General features: G+C 43.5%; 1 protein-coding gene across 16 annotated transcripts in view; it reads right to left on the bottom strand.

Moving 5' to 3' along the window:
* The window catches only part of dock7 (dedicator of cytokinesis 7), a 170,538-nt gene that overhangs the window by 30,088 nt on the left and 120,481 nt on the right, over positions 1 to 19,969 (bottom strand). For 15 of the 16 annotated variants that reach the window (XM_080195667.1, XM_080195668.1, XM_080195669.1 and 12 more), the window contains 4 exons: positions 16,960 to 17,114; positions 15,628 to 15,810; positions 14,290 to 14,425; positions 12,440 to 12,536 (listed from right to left, as the gene is read on the bottom strand). In XM_080195667.1, coding sequence (XP_080051793.1) covers positions 12,440 to 12,536; positions 14,290 to 14,425; positions 15,628 to 15,810; positions 16,960 to 17,114 — 571 coding nt within the window. Of the gene's footprint in view, positions 1 to 10,477; positions 10,496 to 12,439; positions 12,537 to 14,289; positions 14,426 to 15,627; positions 15,811 to 16,959; positions 17,115 to 19,969 lie in introns of all 16 variants that reach the window. The other variant, XM_080195666.1, reaches the window with a different exon arrangement.

Here is a 19,969-nt window from a genome sequence, read left to right as displayed (position 1 = left end):
GTTTGTTAATTATACTACTGGTCTTCTATCTATAAAATTAATTTTGACGTATTATTTGGGCCCCAGAAAAGTGCAAACACATTAGTGGCCATGATAGCACTTAGCCAAAACAGACTGACAAAAGGTTATCTAAGTCACAATATATATTATCCTACGTGCATACACTCAAAACCTGTTTATAAGCAGTGGATTATTGTGTGTTACTACATTCTAGTCAGAATCAATATATAATTTCTCAGTGCTCCAACATTTGTTTGAGCAATATCACCAGCCCCTCTGCCACTCTTTCAACACTAAGCTAAATTCAAACTGTATGAGACTAATATGTTGTCCAGGGCTGTAGTCCTATTACTGTGTTTTCTTTCTCAGGTGCAGAGAAAGTAGATTGGAAATGTACACACTGTTATGATGATACTGATCCCATTATGTCTATAATATCCTGAAATATAAATGAGGTAGTATACATTGCTTTGGAGGCAAAGAAGTCTTTTTTTTGGTTAATAGTTTTGCCCGAGCCTCCAGAGGCCAAGTGCCACTGACAGCAAACATGAACAACTATCACATTATTCAGGTAACAGGCAAAATAACCTCTTAGTTTGTATGTGCAGGCTCGCAATACAAAATAGCCAGATCATGAGTTCACCATCTTTGAATATTTGTACATCTGTCCCAGTGTTGCCAAATCCACTCTGCAATATTATACTGGGGATTAATTCAGAAAAATGTGTCATTCGATAGAACAAATTCTATGGCAAGTAGTTTGCTATCGATAAGGTAATTACTTCCTTTTGTTCCAATGGCTTGGGTCTGTAAGCATGTTGGAGCCTCAATGTGCTTCCATTGAAATATATATGTAGATTGCGCCTACTATCCTTCATCAGACTTGCCATATGACATGAGGACGTTTAAGAACATGAGATACAATGTCTTAGTGGCCATTTTTAGGATAGTATTGTATCATTGGAGGTCATAAGGGAGCAGTTACATCCTTTAGTGTTGGGATGTGTATTGCAAATGTATAATAAAGAATTATTAGAAGCATCTCCAAAACACAAAGCTTCAACCCAACAGAGGGGAGGAAGGGCTGACATAGAATCCCCAGCTACTGGGGATGAGGTGTGAATTAGTCTCATTAATGAGTCAGTTGATATTTTGGGTGGCATGGTGGCACAGTGGTTAGCAGTGCTGCTGCCTCACAGTACCAGGGATCCAGATTCAATTCCCAGCTTGGGTCACTGTGTGTGGAGTTTGAATGCCCTCCCCATGTTTGCATGGTTTCCTTCCAGGACCCAAAGATGTGTGGGTTAGGTTGATTGGCCAAGCTAAATTGTTCTCCGGAGCAGTGTACCTGGTGGCTGTGGCTTTGGTGAGTACTGGATTTACTCTGAATCACTTTCTGACTGCACTTCCAGTTTGTGGGGTTTGTGTGTGTATTTTACTTCCATACCGGAAGTTAGGCGAGAGGATAGTCGGGAAGGGGGAGCGGGGGGTATAAAAAGGAGGTAGCGGCATACAGCGGGCAGCGTCGGGAGCGGGCAGCGGAGTGAGTGGGAGCTGAGTGAGAGTTATAAGGGCTTTGGCTCGCTGGGCTTAGGCGAGAGCAGGCTTAGAGAAGGTGAGTTGCAGTTTTCAACTTTTGACACATACAAACCCAAGGGAGGTTGGGGCATGGCAGGGGCTATGGGGAGGAACATAAGCTGTGTTAGGTGCCGCATGTGGGAGTTCTTGGTGGCATCACGTCTCCCGAAGGTCCACATCTGTGTTAAATATTTAGAGTTGCAGCGCTTGAGGGCCCTGGTCAGGCAACTCGAGGGGCGTTTAGAGGATGCGTTTCTGGTCAGGGAAAACGAGGAGATAATGGCTAGGAACCATGAGCAGGAAGAGGTCCCAGGGGCTGAAGAGCAGGATGGGTGGACGACTGTTAGGCGGAAAAAGAGGAAGAAGAAGAATAGTCATGGTCCTCAGACGTCCCCAGTGGCCCCCCAAGATTCATCGACAGGGGCACAAAAGGATAGGCAGGAGGGCCAGAATGACTTAGAGGGACAGAAGGGGGCTGGCAATGTGATAGTGGTAGGGGATGGGAAGGTCCAAGGCGTTGACAGGAGGTTCTGTGGGCAGAGGCGTGACTCCAGGATGGTGGCCTGCCTCCCTGGAGCAGGGGTACAGGACATAACGGAAAGGGTAGAGGGAATTTTGAAAGGGGAGGGGACCCAGGCAGAGGTAATAATACACGTAGGGGAGAGGGACGTAAGAAGGAGGGATAGGGTAGATGTACGTTGGCAATTTGGGGAGTTGGGGTCCAAACTGAGGAGCAGGACCTCCAGGGTGGCATTCTCTGGGTTGCTGCCTAGTACCAGCAGGGCTAGGAATAACGAGATCATGCAGCTGAATGCATGGTTGAGGGATTAGTGCAGGGTAGAGGGCTTTACTTCTGTAGACCACTGGGAGGTATTTATGAGAGAAGGGCAACTGTATAGGAGGGATGGGGAGAATTTGAATGGGAGGGGGACAAGTGTCTTAGCAGGGAGATTAGCTGGTTTAGGAATGGTTTAAACTAATAGGGAGGGGGGATGGGGATGTGACTGATGGCTCATTAGACACTGGGGCTGGGAGAGAGTTGGGTGAAAGGAAAATTATCAGGGAGGAGGAGGTTCCGAGGGACACTGGTGGGTTGCACTGTGTCTGTTTCAATGTGAGGAGTGTGACAGGAAAAACGGATGAGCTTAGGGCCTTGATGTTTGTGAGGAAGTTAGATGTGGTGGCAGTAACGGAGACGTGGTTACGTGAAGGTCAGGACTGGCAGCTGAATGTTCCTGGGTATAAGTGTTTTAGGTGTGACAGAGGAGGGTTGAAGAGAGGTGGAGGGGTGGCACTGTTAGTAAAGGAGCACATCACAGCAGTGCAGAGGGAGGACAATATGGAGGAGTTAGGGATTGAGTCGCTGTGGGCTGAGTTGAGGAATAAAAAGGGAGAGATTACGATGCTAGGGGTATACTATAGGCCACCCAACAGCCCAAGGTCAGTGGAGGAAGGTATTTGCAGGGGCATTTTGGATAGGTGCAGAAAGAATAAGGTGGTTGTAGTGGGTGACTTTAATCTTCCTGGAGTGGATTGGAGGGGGCCTAGAGCTGGGGGTACGGAGGGAGAGGAGTTTGTAAAATGTGTGTTGGAAGGGTCCCTAGAGCAGTACGTAACTAGCCCGACTAGGGAGGGGGCTATACTGGATTTAGTGTTGGGTAATGAGCCGGGGCAGGTGGTTGAGGTTGAGGTAGGCGAACATGTGGCTAACAGTGACCACAAGTCCGTCTACTTTAGGATAAAAATGGAAAGGGATGAGTGCCGTCCGAAGGGGAGGGTGCTGAACTGGGGGAAGGCGAGCTATAGCCAGATTAGGAGGGAGCTGAAGGACACTGATTGGGAGGGACTGTTAGCTGGCAAGTCCACGGTTAGCAAGTGGGAGGCTTTTAAGGGCAAACTGAAAATGTTGCAGGAAAGGCATGTGCCGGTTAAGCGGAAGGATGGGAAAGGTAGGATTAGAGAGCCGTGGATTACAGGGGGTATCGAAGACTTGTTTAGGAAGAAGAGGGAGGCATATGTTAGGTCAAAACGACTGGGTACGGACAGTGTGCTGGAGGAAAATAGAGAGAGTAGGAGGGAGCTAAAAAGGGGAGTTAGAAGGGTGAAGAGAGGGCATGAAATGGCTTTGGCTGATAGGATTAAGGAAAATCCAAAAGCATTTTATTCCTATATTAGGAGCAAGACAGTGGTTAGAGGGAAAATTGGTCCTCTTAGGGACAAAGGAGGGGAGCTATGTATCGAGTCGGAGGGAATTGGGGAGATCCTGAATGAATACTTTGCGTCGGTATTCACGAAGGAGAGGGGATCGGTGTCATGCAGTGTCTTGGAGGAAGCTGTAGATCAGTGGGAGGAAATATCCATTACAAGGGAGGAAGTGCTAAGGCTTTTAGGTAGCATAAAAACGGATAAAGCTCCGGGGCCTGATGGTATTTATCCCAGGCTGCTTAGGGAGGTGAAAGATGAAATTGCTGGGCCTCTGACGCAAATTTTTGTCTCTTCTTTGGACACAGGTGAGGTCCCAGAAGACTGGAGGGTAGCAAATGTTGTACCGCTGTTTAAAAAAGGTAGTAGGGATAACCCTGGTAATTATAGACCAGTGAGTTTGACATCGGTGGTAGGAAAATTATTGGAAAAAATTCTTAGGGGTAGGATGTATGAGCATTTGGAGCGTTGCGATCTGATTAGGGATACGCAACATGGCTTTGTTAGGGGGAGGTCTTGCCTTACGAATCTGGTAGAATTCTTTGAGGAGGTGACAAAAACGGTTGACGATGGGAGAGCCGTTGATGTCATCTATATGGATTTCAGTAAGGCGTTTGACAAAGTCCCTCATGGTAGGCTGGTAGAAAAGGTTAAGGCACATGGGATACAAGGACAGGTAGCTAGGTGGATTGAAAACTGGCTGGGTAATAGGAGACAGAGAGTAGTTGTCGAGGGGACCTTTTTGGGCTGGAGGCCAGTCACCAGTGGCGTGCCGCAGGGCTCAGTACTGGGACCTCTCCTCTTTGTAGCATACATAAACAACTTGGAAGAGAGCGTACGTGGTGTGATCAGCAAGTTTGCGGATGACACCAAGATGGCAAGATTGGCAGATACCGAGGAGGAATGTCAGGTGACACAGCAGGATATAGATAGGTTGGTATATTGGGCAGATAGGTGGCAGATGGAATTTAATCCTGACAAACGCGAGGTGATGCATTTTGGAAGGAATAATGCAGGGAGGAGCTATGTGATAAAAGGTAGACCGATTAGGAGTGTAGAAATACAGAGGGACCTGGGAGTGCAGGTTCACAAGTCTATGAAGGTGGCGACACAAGTAGAGGAGGTTGAGAGGAAAGCTTATGGAATGCTGGCCTTTATAGGAAGGGGTATAGAGTATTGGAGCTGCCGTCTAATGCTTCAGTTGTACAGAACGTTGGTTAGACCGCATTTGGAGTACTGCGTCCAGTTCTGGTCACCTTACTACCGGAAGGACGTGGAGACTCTGGAGAGAGTGCAGAGGAGGTTTACCAGGATGTTGCCTGGCATGGAAGGACTGAGTTACGAGGAAACATTGGAGAAACTGGGACTCTTCTCCTTGGAAAGACGGAGATTAAGGGGGGACATGATAGAGGTATGTAAAATACTGAAGGGAATAGATAGAGTCAATAGTGGTAGGCTATTCCCTAGATTGGGGACAATTACGAGAGGTCACGTTCTAAGGGTGAGGGGGGAGAAGTATAATTTGGATGTGAGAGGAAGGTTCTTCACGCAGAGTGTCGTGGGGGTATGGAACGCGCTACTGAGTAGGGTGGTGGAGGCAGGCACGTTGGACTTGTTTAGGGTTTACTTAGATAGACACATGAGCGAAACAAGGATGGAGGGTTATAGTAGAGGGTATTAGATAAGGTCAGAGCCTCGGGACGACACCGGAAATGTAGAATTACATGTTAACGTTTTTGTCTTTTTATTCCGCAGGTGTCGGTCCACCTTGTTGTCAAACGAGGGGCATGCACACAGTGGGTCGTGCGTGGGCTGCTCTTGGAGGTTCCGGGAGTGGCCTAGTACTTCGTGTTGGTGTGTGTGCTTAATCCTGGACCAGTAGACGGGCGCCGCAACAGCTCAGTGACTATCACTGCTAGCTGTGCAGATACATGGATTTGGGCCTGTGTCTGTGGGAGTTTGCGCATTCTCCGTCTGGTTGCGTGGGATTCCTCCGGGCGCTCCGGTTTCCTCCCACACCCCAAAGATGTGCTCTTAGGCTGATTGGTGTACCAAATTGACATTATTCTCCCCTGAATCTGGCTACATTAGGGGTTCCACTCACATACACACAGGGCGGGGTAGGTGTAGGAGGATGCGGCGGTGCGGGCTCGTTGGGCCGAAGGGCCTGTTTCCCATGCTGGGTTGTTCTTTGTTTGTTCTAAATTGCCCCTTAGTGTCAGAGGATTAGCAGGATAAATACCTGGGGTTACAAGAATAGGGCCTTGGTGGCATTGTTATCAGTGCAGACTAAATGGGCCAAATGGCCTCCTCTGCACTGTAGGGATCTATTGGTTCTAACAGAAAAGGAAAGACTTACATTTATATAGTGGTTTGCATGATCACTGGTCTTCTCAAAGCACTTCAAACCCATAAAGTACATCTGAAGTATAATCATTATTGTAATGTAGGAAATAAAGACTAGGTGCAGAACAAATCATTATTTGGTAATGTACACCCTGCATCTTTTGAATTTCCTCATCTGTGCCTTTTGGCTCATGCTGCAGTACAACGTACAAGCGTTGGTACTTCCCTTCAGTATTTTATCCAAGAAGACATTTGTCAATTGTGAATCTCAATGAGTGTTTGAAGACTATTTGACTTTGGAGCCCATCGCAGCTGAGATCTTTGCTCATAAAAAATTCACTGCATTGTCACTGAACAACAGTCAGTTGTCAATTTTTGGATGTGCTACGGTTAACTGCAACTTCCCTATCATTCCTTTGGCTGAGATCAACCAAATTTGAGAAAAGAGATGGGGTGCTGAGAGTCCATTTATAGAAAGTCGATTCATAGAGTCATGGATGTTTACAGCATGGAAACAGGCTCTCGGCCCAACTTGTCCATGCTGCCCTTTTTTTATTAAACCTCTAAACTAATCCCAATTGCCCACATTTGGCCCATATCCCTCTATACTCATCTTACCCATGTAACTGTCTAAATTTTTTTATAAAACAGAAAATTGTACTTGCATCTACTATCTTTGGCAGCTTGTTCCAGACACTCACCACCCACTGTGTGGAAAAAATTGCCCCTCTGGACACTTCTGTATTTCTCCCCTCTCACCTTAAACCTGTGCCCTCTAGTTTTCGAATCCCCTACCTTTGGGAAAAGATATTAACTATCTGGCTGATCTGTGCCCCTCATTATTTTATAGACCTCTATAAGATTACCCCTCAGCTTTCTACTTTCCAGAGAAAAAAGTCCCAGTCTATCCAGCCTCTCCAAATAACTCCTGGTTTAAAGTCCTGGAAAAAAGTCCCAGTCTATCCAGCCTCTCCAAATAAGCTCTCCTGGTAGCATTCTAGTAAATCTTTTCTGCAGTCTTTCTATAACATTTATCCTTTCTATAACAAGATGACCAGAGCTGTACACAGTATTCCAAGTGTGGCCTTATCAATGTCTTGTATAACTTCAACAAGACATTCCAACTCCTTTATTCAATGTTATAACCGATGAAACCCAGTATGCTGAATGCCTTCTTCACCACTCTGTCCACCTGTGACCCCACTTTCAAGGAGCTATGAACATGTACCCCGAGATCCCTTTGTTCTGTAACTCTCCCCAGTGCCCTACCATTAACTGAGCAAGTCCTGTCCTGGTTCAATCTACCAAAATGCATCACGTGGCATTTGTCTAAATTAAACTCCATCTACCACTCGTCAGTCTACTGGCCCTATTGATCAAGATTCCATTGCAATCGGCGATAACTTTTTTCACTGTCTACTATGCCACTAATTTAGATGTCATCTGCAAACTTACTAACCATGCCTCCTATATTCTCATCCAAATCATGTATATAAATGACAAATAACAGTGGACCCAGCACTGATCTCTGAGGCACACCACTGGTCACAGGCCTCCAGTTTGAAAAACAACCTTCTATAACCATTCTCTGGCTTCTGTCAAGAAGCCAATTTTGTATCCATTTAGATATCTCACCCTGGATCCCATGAGATTTAACCTTATGCAACAACCTACCATGCGGTACCTTGTCAAAGGCCTTGCTAAAGACCATGTAGACAACATCAACTCCAGTGCCCTCATCTATCCTCTTGCTTACCCCTTCAAAAAACTCAATCAAATTTGTGAGACATGATTTTCCATTCACAAAGCCATGCTGACTCTGCCTAATCAGTTCTTGCATCACTAAATGCCTATAGATCCTCTCTCTCAAAATACCTTCCATCGCAGATATAAGGCTCACTGGCCTGTAGTTCCCATAGATGACATAGATGACCTTGTTGATCCTTAAGAGGCCCTACTCTCTCCCTTGTTACTCTTTTGCTCTTTTCCCTGTAGCCCTTTTTAAACAAAGGCTCAACATTTGCCACTTTCCAATCTTCAGGCACTTCACCTGTGACTATTGATGATTCAAATATTTCGGCTAGGGGGCCCACAATTTTCTCCCCAGCCTCCCACAACATCTGGGGATACACTTCATCAGATCCCGGGGGTTTATCTACCTTGATACGCTTTAAGACTTCCAGACCTCTTTCTCTGTAATATGTGCACTACTTAAGACATCGCTATTTGTTTCCCTAAGTTCCCTAACATATGTGCTTTTTTCAACAGTAAATACTGATGAGAAATATTCATTTAGGATCTCACCAATTCTTTATGGATCTGCACATAGGTGACCTTGTTGATCCTTAAAAGGCCCTATTCTGTCCCTTGTTACTCTTTTGCCCTTTATACATTTGTAGAAGCTCTTTGGATTCTCCTTTGCCTTATCTGCCAAAACAAATCTCGTGTCCCTTTTTGCCCTCCTGATTTCTATCTTAACTCTACTCCTACACCTCCTATACTCTTCAAGTGATTCACCTGATCCCAGCTGCCTATGCATGTCATGTGGCTCTTTCTTCTTCTTGATTTTGAAATTTATGATTTTGTTATTCACAGTGCTTATATGAAATGTTCCTCCAATTGAAATGGTTCAGTGCCATATCATGTAAAGTACCCAACTATTGGCAAGAGCCATTAGCACAGGAAGTAATGGCAGCATATTTGGAAAATCATAATTCAATAAAGTAGACTCAGAATGGCTTTATGAAAGGGAAATCATGTCTAATTTATTTGAGTTTTTTGAGGAAGTTTCAGCCAGAGTGGATAGAGGGGAACCAGCTGATGTGTTGTGTTTGGACTTCCGCAAGGTGTTTGGAAAAGTACCTTGCAAAACATTAAGTCATAAGTAAATAGCCCATGGTGTTGGAGATGTGTATTCGAATGGAGAGAGAATTGACTAATGGGCAGGAAACAGCAAGTAGGGATGTGTTTTTTTTTCCAGGTTGGGGACCAGGTGGGGTTCCACGAGCATCACTGCTGGGATTACAACTGTTTACAATATATACTAATGACTTGGAGGAAGGCAGACAACACAAGTTGGGAGAGGGATACAAACAGTTCACAAAGAGATATTGATAGTTAAGTAAATGAGTAAAAAGTTGGCAAATGGAGTATAATGTGGAAAAATATTAAATTATTAATTTTGGAAGGGAGAACAAAAGAATGGGGAAATGGTGAAAAAACTGCAGAAAGCTGCAACATGAAGGGACTTGGGAGTACTTGTGCACAAAACACAGAAATCTAGCACACAGATGCAAAAGGTAAATTAGGAAGGCAAATGGAATACTGGTCCTTATTTCAATGGAGTTGGAGTATAAGAGTAGGGAAGTCTTGTTGCAACTGTACAAGGTACTGGTGAGACCATATCTGGAACAGTTTTCATTCTCTTATTTAAGAAAAGATTATTTTATTGGAGGCAGTTCAGAGAAGGTTCATTAGATGATCCCCGGTATGGAAGGGTTGCCTTATGAGGAAAGACTAAACAGTTTGGGATTCTATTCGTGGGAATTGAGAAGAACGAGAGGTGATCATATTGAAACATGAAGGATTCTTAAAGGGTTTGACAGGATAAATGCTGAGAGGATGTTTTCTTTCATGGAAGAGTCTAGGACCAGAGGACATATTCCCAGAATAAAGAGGAGCCAATTTAAGATTGAGATGAGGAGAAATTTCTTCTTTCAAAGGGCTGAAAGTCTTTGGACTCCTTGCCACAGAGAGCTATGAAGGCAGAGTACCTGTGTATAGTTAAGGCAGAGGTAGACAGATTAATGATCAGTAAGGGAATGAAGGGTTATAGGAAAAGGACAGGTGGACATGAAGGATATTGGATCAGCCATGAACCTATTGAATGGTGGAGCAGGCTCAAGGAGACGAACAGCCTATTCCTGTTCTTAATTCTTATGGTTTTATTATAGAGCTTAAATATGTTGGGATTTGATAAAGGAGCAAAAACAACATCTTCAGGTCAAAATATGCACACAAGTGACTTCTCTTGATAAAACTGAAAACCAACTCTAGCATCTGTAATTAAAACTAAGATTTTTAAAAGATCAAAGCTACTTCCGAAAATGTTCTAACATTCATGTAATCTTTTAAAATTTTTGCATTTTAGACTTAAAATGGTCATTTTGCTGATCTCACTACACAATAATTATCATAAGCACACACACACATACACCTAGCAGATTAACACACCACATAGAATGCAATCTCATCCTAGGTGCAACCTAGGGATGAAATGACAAAAGTTTTAGTATTTTTCACCCATATTAGGCAGAAGCAGAGATGAAAGCAGCAGCCAGTGTTACCGTACCTGACAGATTTCTGGCTTCTTTAACAAAACAGCACATGTGAAGAAATAATTACAGCTGTGAGTTAGGATAAAGATAGTGAGACAGAACAAGAGCAAGTCTTAATACCCAATAATTCTAAAGTAGGATCACTCTTGGTAATCTGAAATGGATCAGCTAATTAAAGCCACCTCCCTGTATGGTACTGAACCATACAGACTAGGAACAATACTGGGTTCTGTCCTCACTCTGTACTGAGCTAACAAATATGTGAATGTCTGTGGATAGGAGCACTACAGTTGACCTTAGCACGAGCAGAAATAGATGAGAAAAAAGGACAGATGTGCATTCAGTCCACTTGGGCTTTTCTCTCCCAGCACACATCATAATTCACCCCCACCAATCTCCACACCATCTCCTCAGACAGACAAAAAAAATCATGTAACACAGATGAAATTAACAAATTTAGCTAAAGGGTCTAGCACATCGCTATTCAATAAAATTTGGTGGATAGAAAATATATATGAGTGTCAGATGAAGAAAGGATCAAGCTCAGCAATTATTGCTTCAGTGGCGAAACAGCCTACTGACACATAAATAAAAAGGCCACATGGATAAGGTATGGGAGGGGTGCAGGCACTTACAGATTCATAGTTTTTTTCAACACAATTAAAACGAAAAACCTCCCCTAAAATATCCCAAACACTTCATCACTGAAATGTGATAACTACTATTTATGAAAACAAAGAGTTGCTTTGCATCCAATATATGATTCTATGGATGATAGGTTCTTTTGATTCCATTATCAAATAACTAATCTGTTTGTGTCAGCTTCATATGCCATCAGGAAGGTCCCAACTGCAAATCCAATCAGCTCCAAAGAGGGTGTTTATATATGCAGATTAGCTACCTCACACAACCAGGATGATGGCAATTGCCAGTTTCATGTCAAATTTAATGGAATTGCCAGAGCTAGTTTAATAACCTTGTGTTCAATCTCCCTCCTGGTCCTACAGTTAAAGCTGTCTCAGCGGGACCACAAAGATTCAGTCTACCTTGTCTGAGTCTAATCTGTTCATGATCTGACATTTCTAAATGTCCTTTTTCCAACACAGTTGACCAGAGAATGACAAGGAGCAAGAACCCTGACAATTAAAAAAAAACCCTTCCCTAGCCTAGGCCACTGAAGATAGTCACAGTGTTTCTAGCATAAGGTTACCTGCAATATGATGAGTACCACTGTAAATGAGCAATGTCAATAATGTGTGTCTGCCTCTCAATAATATGTCTGCATCACTGTGCCCAAACTCAAGCTTCAAGGTTCACAAGAACTCCAGGTCACTTAAGTTGGCTACACATAGTTAAGTCAATTGACCATTTAGTTAGATACTGTCAGACCTGCTGAGTTTCTCCAGCATTTTCTGTTTTTGTTTCAGATTCCAGCATCTGCAATATTTTGTCTTGACCTTTTAGGCTACGGACGTCATGAATGGCACAGGGTTTCTGAAGCAACAGATCAATTTTGAAGTGCAATATGGATGGGAATTTCTGCCCCAGCCCCACTGTGACGTGTTTTGTGGTGATGAAGTCGGCCCGCCATTGGATAGCGGTGTGATCTTCCAGTTCCGCCGCTGTCAATGGAACTTCCCATTGCTTATTGCCTTCCACCACTGAATAACCGGTTGTCTGGGGGGGAGGTGGGAGGGCGGTCGCCATTGGCGAGACCGAAAAATCCTGCCTAATGCAATCTGTTTTTTGGAGCACTGTGCTGGCTCCAGGTTCCATGTAGAAGGCTTTACACCTGCCCAACATCAGGACACATATTAAGATGCAGGCAATTTAGATGCAACAAATGGATTTGCTGGTGTTGTACAATGATTTCATACTGATATTCCACTTTTAGAAACTCTTAGAGAGTTAACATTCATTAACATGTACTTTGGTCCCTTTGCCTTTATGTGTACTATATCTAATACTTAACGCACTTGTCAAGCTTTTCACTGTTTTGGCGCCAGTGGGTCATATCTTTCCTCCACCTCAGATTTTCTTGGCTTCCAAATGCACTTCCAGATGGACTTCGTTCTGCACATCAAGGACAAAGAAGAAACATTAAAATGAGCTCACAGTAATCGATCCTTAAAAGGACTATGTCTACTGTTCAACACACTTCCCTAAAGGCTATGTGATGAATAATAGAAATGCCACTTCCACATAAGGAGCAGTTAAGTTAGATTTTCTTACTAAGTTAGAAATTGCTGAAAAAGGCACACGCCTGTCAAAGTTTTTGCCTGGCACTCATCAGGACAGATGCAAGAATTCCAAATTTCACAGGGAACAACAATTTATACACACGAGGAAAGGGGGCTAAGTTGTTGGCAAGTCAGCTCTGACCAAGATATTGGCATGGCGAATGCATCAAGGATATATCATCCTCCAGACTTTTAATTCAAAAAAGGGTCAATATCTGGGCAGATTACCTTTGACCTGCCACAGATTTATGAAAATATGTAGCTTCTAGCAAGCACAGTGAGCCACATTGCAAGCTGAATTGACAATTGTTAACATAATTCTTAGCACACTGGGGATTGTTCAACTTGTCGCAGTGAGGTGGGGGTGGAAAATCCCACCCAAAATTGCATTTTGAAATTGATCTGCTGCTTAAGAAACCCTGTGTCACTCATGAGGTTAGTAGACTAAAAGGTTAGTTGACTTAACCATGTGTAGCCAGGTTAAGTGGGTCCTGAGTTCTTATAAAACTTAGTGCTTGAGTCTGGGCACCGTGATGCAGACACATTATTGAGAGGCAGACAAACATTATTGATATTACATATCTACAAAGGTGATCCTCATATTGGGGGCAGCTTTATGCTTGGAACACAGTGATTACCTTCAGTGGCACTTGGTGAACAATCCTGAGTGTGCTAAGGACAGCACCAACAAGCAATTAAAATTATTAGTCAGGCTCATAATATGTTGGCTAGAAGCTACATATATTCAAGCAAAGGGTCCAGTCCTCTACAACAAATTGAATGTGTCCGCGAATTGTACCTTTTTTGAATGAAACAAATACCTGGGGAACAATAGTTTCCTGGTGCATTTGCCATGGCAATGTCTTGACCAATTAAAGACAATTTGCCTACCAATCAGCATCCCTTTTCTCATGCTGTATAAATTGCTGCTCCTTTTGAAATTTGCCATTCTTGTGAATTGTCCTGATGAATGCAGGACAAAAGGCTTCGACTGACTGTTTCTTTTTTCAGCAACAGTTTACGGTTGTACTACCAAATGACTACAATTTAGAAATAATTTACATGTGTAAGGAAGAGAGAGTTAAACAAATATGGAAGAAAATCATTTCAGGATGAAGCTGTAAGGCTTTCTGAAAGCAGATTGTTCAAAGGCATGAAAATAAAAGATGATGCTGAAAATCCAGAAATGGGTTAGAAGGACAGATAAGGTTAGAAGACAGTAAGATGAATAACATTTCTGGGATTGGCTGGCATGCAACTTCAGTCTCCATTAATGCAGCTGCAGAACGATGTGGAACTGAGGATGAGAACAGTTACAATATAGATTGAAGCACGAGTGTTAGAGAAGTTGACAACATTCATGCAGCAGCACATGTTAGAGAAGGCAGATTTCATTTAATGAGGAGAGCTACAGTTGGAGAAGCATTAAATATGATGAACATTTCAGGGAAGTTCAAGTGGAATGCATGTGAAATAAGTTGTGGCTGGAGAAAGATGATATGAGTAGAGGCATAGCTGGGAGAATGAGTTCTGACAAAACAAGGAAGTTAAAGGGAGAACGATGAGAGCGAACAGGATGAATGTACCTAGCTGCCCTCTGCTACGACGAACCATCTCCTGCCGAGCTCCAATGCTTCCAAGAATTGCTTCTTCAAGTTTTGCTTTCATGTCCTTTGATTTTTTGAACGTCAGGCTATTCATTCGTTCAAAAGCTTTCTTGCCCTGCAACGATTTAACACGAGGTTAATACATGTTTCATAATTACCTCATCTTTTTAAAAACTCTAGTGTGCAAATTTTATGTTTTTTTTATGTCATCCTGATGCTGATTCTGTATTTCTCCAGTACTGTAGGGCAGGGGGGTGTCAGTAGGGCATACGACTACAGAAGGTCTGACAAGAATTTCAATTCTAACCTCATCTGATAACCATAAGTAAATGGGAGGGATGGGGGGGGGGCCGATTTTCCCAGAAAAAAAATTAAGTGTCCAACAGGTGGGAAAACAGGAGATTTTCCAGCCTGTTTTTTGGGTGTACTTAGTGAGATGAATTTGCAGCACTCTGTGCTTCACAGAGTCTGCGGGGGGATTTGTGCCTCTGGGGGTCCTAACCCTGCCCGAGAAGCTGGCATCAGCTTGCAGAGCGGGCCACTGCACATGCGCCGATCTGTCAGTAGGGAGATCAGCACATGTGCACTAGCTCCCCTATCGCAGGTCTCCTGACCCCTCCCATGGCCAGCCCCAAACATCCCCTCCTCTCATCCACTGATCTCAAATGCAGAGTGGCAGTGGGTCCCCCATAAGCACCACCAATCAGCCCCACTGCCTTGGCACCACCCTGGCAACACAGTAAGAAGTCTCACAACACCAGGTTAAAGTCCAACAGGTTTATTTGATAGTAAATGCCATATCAATGGCCTCTGCACCCACCAGCGAGTTGATGACACATGGTACCCTTTTATGGGGCCCTGCTTTAAGCCCTGCTTCTGGGAACCATCAGCTAGCCCGAATGATACAATCTCTGGCTAATGAGATGGAAGTTTCCATATAGTAATCAGCCTTACACTAATTTCCGGTGCAAAGCTGGTTGTTGTTAAAAAATGGCTTGGGAAAGTCCAGCTGATTGTGACTCCCGCTACAGGCTGACATTTCCCAGCCCCTGCACTACTCAAGCAGCACAGCAGGCTGGGAGAATCATGCCCATGAACTTTGCAGCAGGCAACACACGATAGGATATAAAAGCAAGAACGTAGACTGATTTTTTTTAAACCCTCTATCTTACTGAAGTCAAATTGTATCATCTCTACTGCCTCCATCATTCATAGCTAACTAAAAGTTTGATAAGCATGAGCATACATACATCTATCAATATTTTTAAACAGACTCCAAAAGAGACAGAAAAGTTAGTGATTTTGATATAACTGTACCTTGTATTCGAAGCAGGAGACACACAGATACATCAAGTCCAACAAGCGGTTCAGTTGAAGAATGGCGAGATCTGCAAACCATTTTTGCAGAACCGTATTGTCTGCATTTTTTAAAACCCAGAGGAGGCAAATCAACAAGCTCCGGCTTGATTCAGCCGAGAAGTTTGTATACTGGCGTCCAGTCTAAAACAAATTAAAAGAAAGACTTGTCACACTGACTAGAGGAACCAGTACAATTCTCTTACTTACTTTCTGGGGCAGGCTCAAAGGGCAAGATGGCCTACTCCTGCTCCTATTTCTTATGTTCTTATGTAGTAACACTCACTTGCTTCAAAGAAGATTCTTCTATTAACTTTAGCACCTTAACTCTGTAACTGCTTCAGTTAGTTATCCCCCTGGGAGGTCTCAGCTTTGTTCAGTGGTAGCAGCACTTACATCTACCTCTGAGTCAAAGGTCAACCCCAATCCAGAAAGTGAATTATTCTAAGCTGATCTGTCGATGCAGTACCAAGTTGCACTAGTGGAGGGGCAGTATTTCAAACTGGAAGCTAAAATAAGGTTCTGTCTGCCCTCTTAAGTTGTTACGAAGATTCTAGTTGACAAAAAATAGGTGAGTGCTCCAGGCATGCTGGCCAAAATCCATACTTCCACCAACATCACAAACAGATTACCTGATCATTTACTGTTGTCTGTCGTATCCTGTAAGTCAGCATTACATTAAAACAGTGGCAAAAAGTGGGATATCCTAAGGCCAGGAAAGATGGTACATAGAGTTACGAAGAATTTACAGCACAGAAACAGAGCATTCGGCCTAATCAATTTATGTCAGCGTTTACGTTAACCCCCTCGCACCTGTGTGTAACTCAGCAGGCAGTTGACACAGAAGAAGGCCAACTCAGAAGCCTGTGAAGTTATTAATTTTAGTAGGAAGATTGGGGAGAGGCAAAATAAACTAAATGGCACAAAGAGGGCACAGAAACAAAGAGACATGGAGGATGGAGTGGGGTCTTTGAAGTTGTGCAAGTTAAGATGGCCATTAAAAGATCCTAAATGCAAGTTATTTCTTTCTTTCTGCTGTTGCAAAAATATTGTCCTGCAAATTCTTCCTTCCTCACTACATTAAAATAATGGCTCACTATATCTCCTAGGGTAAAATTATGGAACTCTATCATTTTAAATCCTTGCACTCTGATAACTATTAAAACTCAGCTAACCAATAACTCTTGGTTTTTCGCAAGTTTCTCTCCTAGACTTTTAACTGGATAATGTCTTGCATTTTGAGCCTGAGGCTGCCAACTAGGCTTCCTCGTAATAAAAAGAGGTTTGCGTTACCCCAGATGTCAGCAGGAAACTACTTGGTCGGGAAAGCTGTGGAACTGAGGCTCCTGCGATTGCCATGGCAACGGTTTGATTGATCATGCTGCTGCTTTCACTCTCGTATTCATCTGCAGTTACAATACTGGGACGTCCTCGCTGATTGAGGGATTCTTGCAGGAAAGGAGGGGGCAGAAGAAAGGAAAAAAAATGTGACATCTAATCTTGAATAGTCACCTCCAAACAAACATTCTGGAATAACTCATTTGTTGGCAATACTAATTCAAAGGTCACTATTACATGTTTTGAAGCAAAAATACCTGTAATAGTTTTATGCCCAGAAAGTTTTTTAAGACTAATATGTACATATGAGAGAGAGATAAAGAGAGAGAGAGAGAGACAAAGAGAGAGAGACACACACAGAGAGAGAGAGACACAAAGAGAGAGAGACACACACAAAGAGAGACAGAGACACAAACAAAGAGAGAGAGAGACACAGAGAGAGAGAGAGAGACACACACAAAGAGAGAGAGACACACACACAAAGAGAGAGAGAGACACACACAAAGAGAGAGAGAGACACACACAAAGAGAGAGAGAGACACACACAAAGAGAGAGAGAGACACACAAAGAGAGAGAGAGAGACAAAGAGAGAGAGAGACAAAGACAGAGAGAGACAAAGACAGAGAGAGACAAGGACAGAGAGAGAGAGACAAAGAGAGAGAGAGAGACAAAGAGGGAGAGAGAGACACAGAGGGAGGGAGAGACACAGAGGGAGGGAGAGACACAGAGGGAGGGAGAGACACAGAGGGAGGGAGAGAGAGACACAGAGGGAGGGAGAGAGAGACAAAGAGTGGCAGAGAGAGACAAAGAGAGAGAGAGACAAAGAGGGAGAGAGAGAGACAGAGGGGGAGAGAGAGACAGAGGGGGAGAGAGAGACAGAGGGGGAGAGAGAAAGACAGAGGGGGAGAGAGAAAGACAGAGGGGGAGAGAGAAAGACAGAGGGGGAGAGAGAGAGACAGAGGGGGAGAGAGAGAGACAGAGGGGGAGAGAGAGAGACAGAGGGGGAGAGAGAGAGACAGAGGGGGAGAGAGAGAGACAGAGGGAGAGAGAGAGAGACAGAGGGAGAGAGAGAGACAAAGAGTGACAGGGAGAGACAAAGAGTGAGAGAAAGAAAGCGAGCCTCCTTTCGCCTAATTCAATTCAAGGTGTACTGTGTGCTGGCTGACACACAATTGAACATTTCAGGCTGGCTTATGGGCTTAAGGAGAGGGATCACAGTTTTTCAAATCAAACATCAGGGATCCTAATGAACATTATGGTGATATGAATGGACAGGGTTTTTGCCATTCATTGCCAGATTTGCTTGGAAACACTAAACACTATCAAGGTCCTGTTTTTGAGTGTCAGGAATGCTCAATATTCAGAGAATGCAAAGATAACCCTAGGCTTATTTTCTGTACTTTAGACCCACTCAACTATCTTCTCCATCCTCATCTTTAACAAGTGCAAAGAGCCGATGGACTTTTTTGTCACTAACAATGAGACAATCCAATCAACTGCCTTGGCCGCTTCTCTCTCTTTCCCTCACTCAACAGGTCAAACCTCCTCCAAAAATCCCCCATACCGTGATTCGAAACTCAAAGCTTCCTCTATTTTTCTCTTCCATCTCCCTTTATGCTGTCTCTGAGCCCATGTTGTCTGAGATTCAGCTCCAGCTCCTTCGAGCCTATGTTGAATAAATGCTGATCACCCAGGTTCCGTTCCTTTTTCCTCAGCCAAGGATTCCCCCTCACTGTGGTTTACAGGGTCCCCAACCTGGCTTGAGCCATTTTTCCACACTCCTGACCTAACCCCGTCCCCTCCCTCCCAGAACCAAAATATTGTTCCCCCTTTTGCTCACTTTCCACTGAACCAGCCTTCACATTCAAAGAATTATCTTCCGCCATCTCCAGTACAATGCAACCACCAAACACATCTTCCCCTCACCTGCCCATCAGCATTTCAAAGGGACCGTTCCTTCCTCGACACTGTTCCCTACTTCTCTATCATCCCCAACATCTCATCCTCTGCCCATGCAATTGCAGGAGGTGTAAATACATGCCCCTTTATTTCATTTTCATTAAAATAAAGTGGAAAACAAACAGATAGAGAGACAAAAAGAATTCAATGTAGAAACCATAGAAAGAGAAAGAGTTGTACTTTCGTTTTACTTACAGACATCACCACAGGAAATACAAAATATGCAACCCTTTTTCTGTTACATGCTAAGTAATTCCTTTAGTTTAAGGAATGCATCCTCCAACTCACCAAGAACATCAAATCGCTTCTGAACCAACAAATGATAGAACCATTTTTTCATTAAGACATGATTATATTCATTATATCAGCACAATCTAGTTAATTTATGCTAAAACTTTTAGATAGGTTAGCTGGCAGCAGTGGACACTGTGATGGGACAGATTAGCTCAGATAGAAAATGAGTTCTCTCATCCACATCTATCTTCTGATCTCTGACTGCACAGTTTATTCCATAACCTGTTGCTTCTCTTTCAATTGATTTCCACTTCTATTTTAATAGGCATCCTTTGGGATAATGATGTTCCCTGATGTTCTTAGCACACTTATTTTTGCCAAGAGGGTGAGAGTGTGTGTGACAGAGAGAGAGAGAGGCTGGAGCAGCTTTCATGCATGCTCAAACTTAAAAAATAACTTTATAAAACTTATTCTGAAAACTAATTTTACGAAATGCATCAAAACGGCAGACACTTCATGTCCCAAATAGGTTTACCTGTTCCTCAAAATCTTTGTTTGTGTTTTTGGTTTAGTAGTAGTGAAAGCTTACATTTCAGAACCCAAAAATTACTTCCCATCGATTCCCTCCCCACCCCCACTTCAAATTACTCAGCTTCACCAACTGGGTGGAGATTGTGGTTTACTGGCAATGTCACTGGAATGGTAATGCAGAGACCTTAACTAATGCCCTGGGGGTTCAGGTTCAAATCCCATCATGGCAGCAACAGGAAT

This window comes from Carcharhinus amblyrhynchos, chromosome 9 (genome assembly GCF_965287045.1).
Source record: "Carcharhinus amblyrhynchos chromosome 9, sCarAmb.v2.hapA, whole genome shotgun sequence".
Classification (NCBI taxonomy): Eukaryota; Metazoa; Chordata; class Chondrichthyes; order Carcharhiniformes; family Carcharhinidae; genus Carcharhinus; species Carcharhinus amblyrhynchos.
Note: the sequence above shows the minus strand (reverse complement) of the source record. Positions and strands in the feature narration are given on the sequence as shown.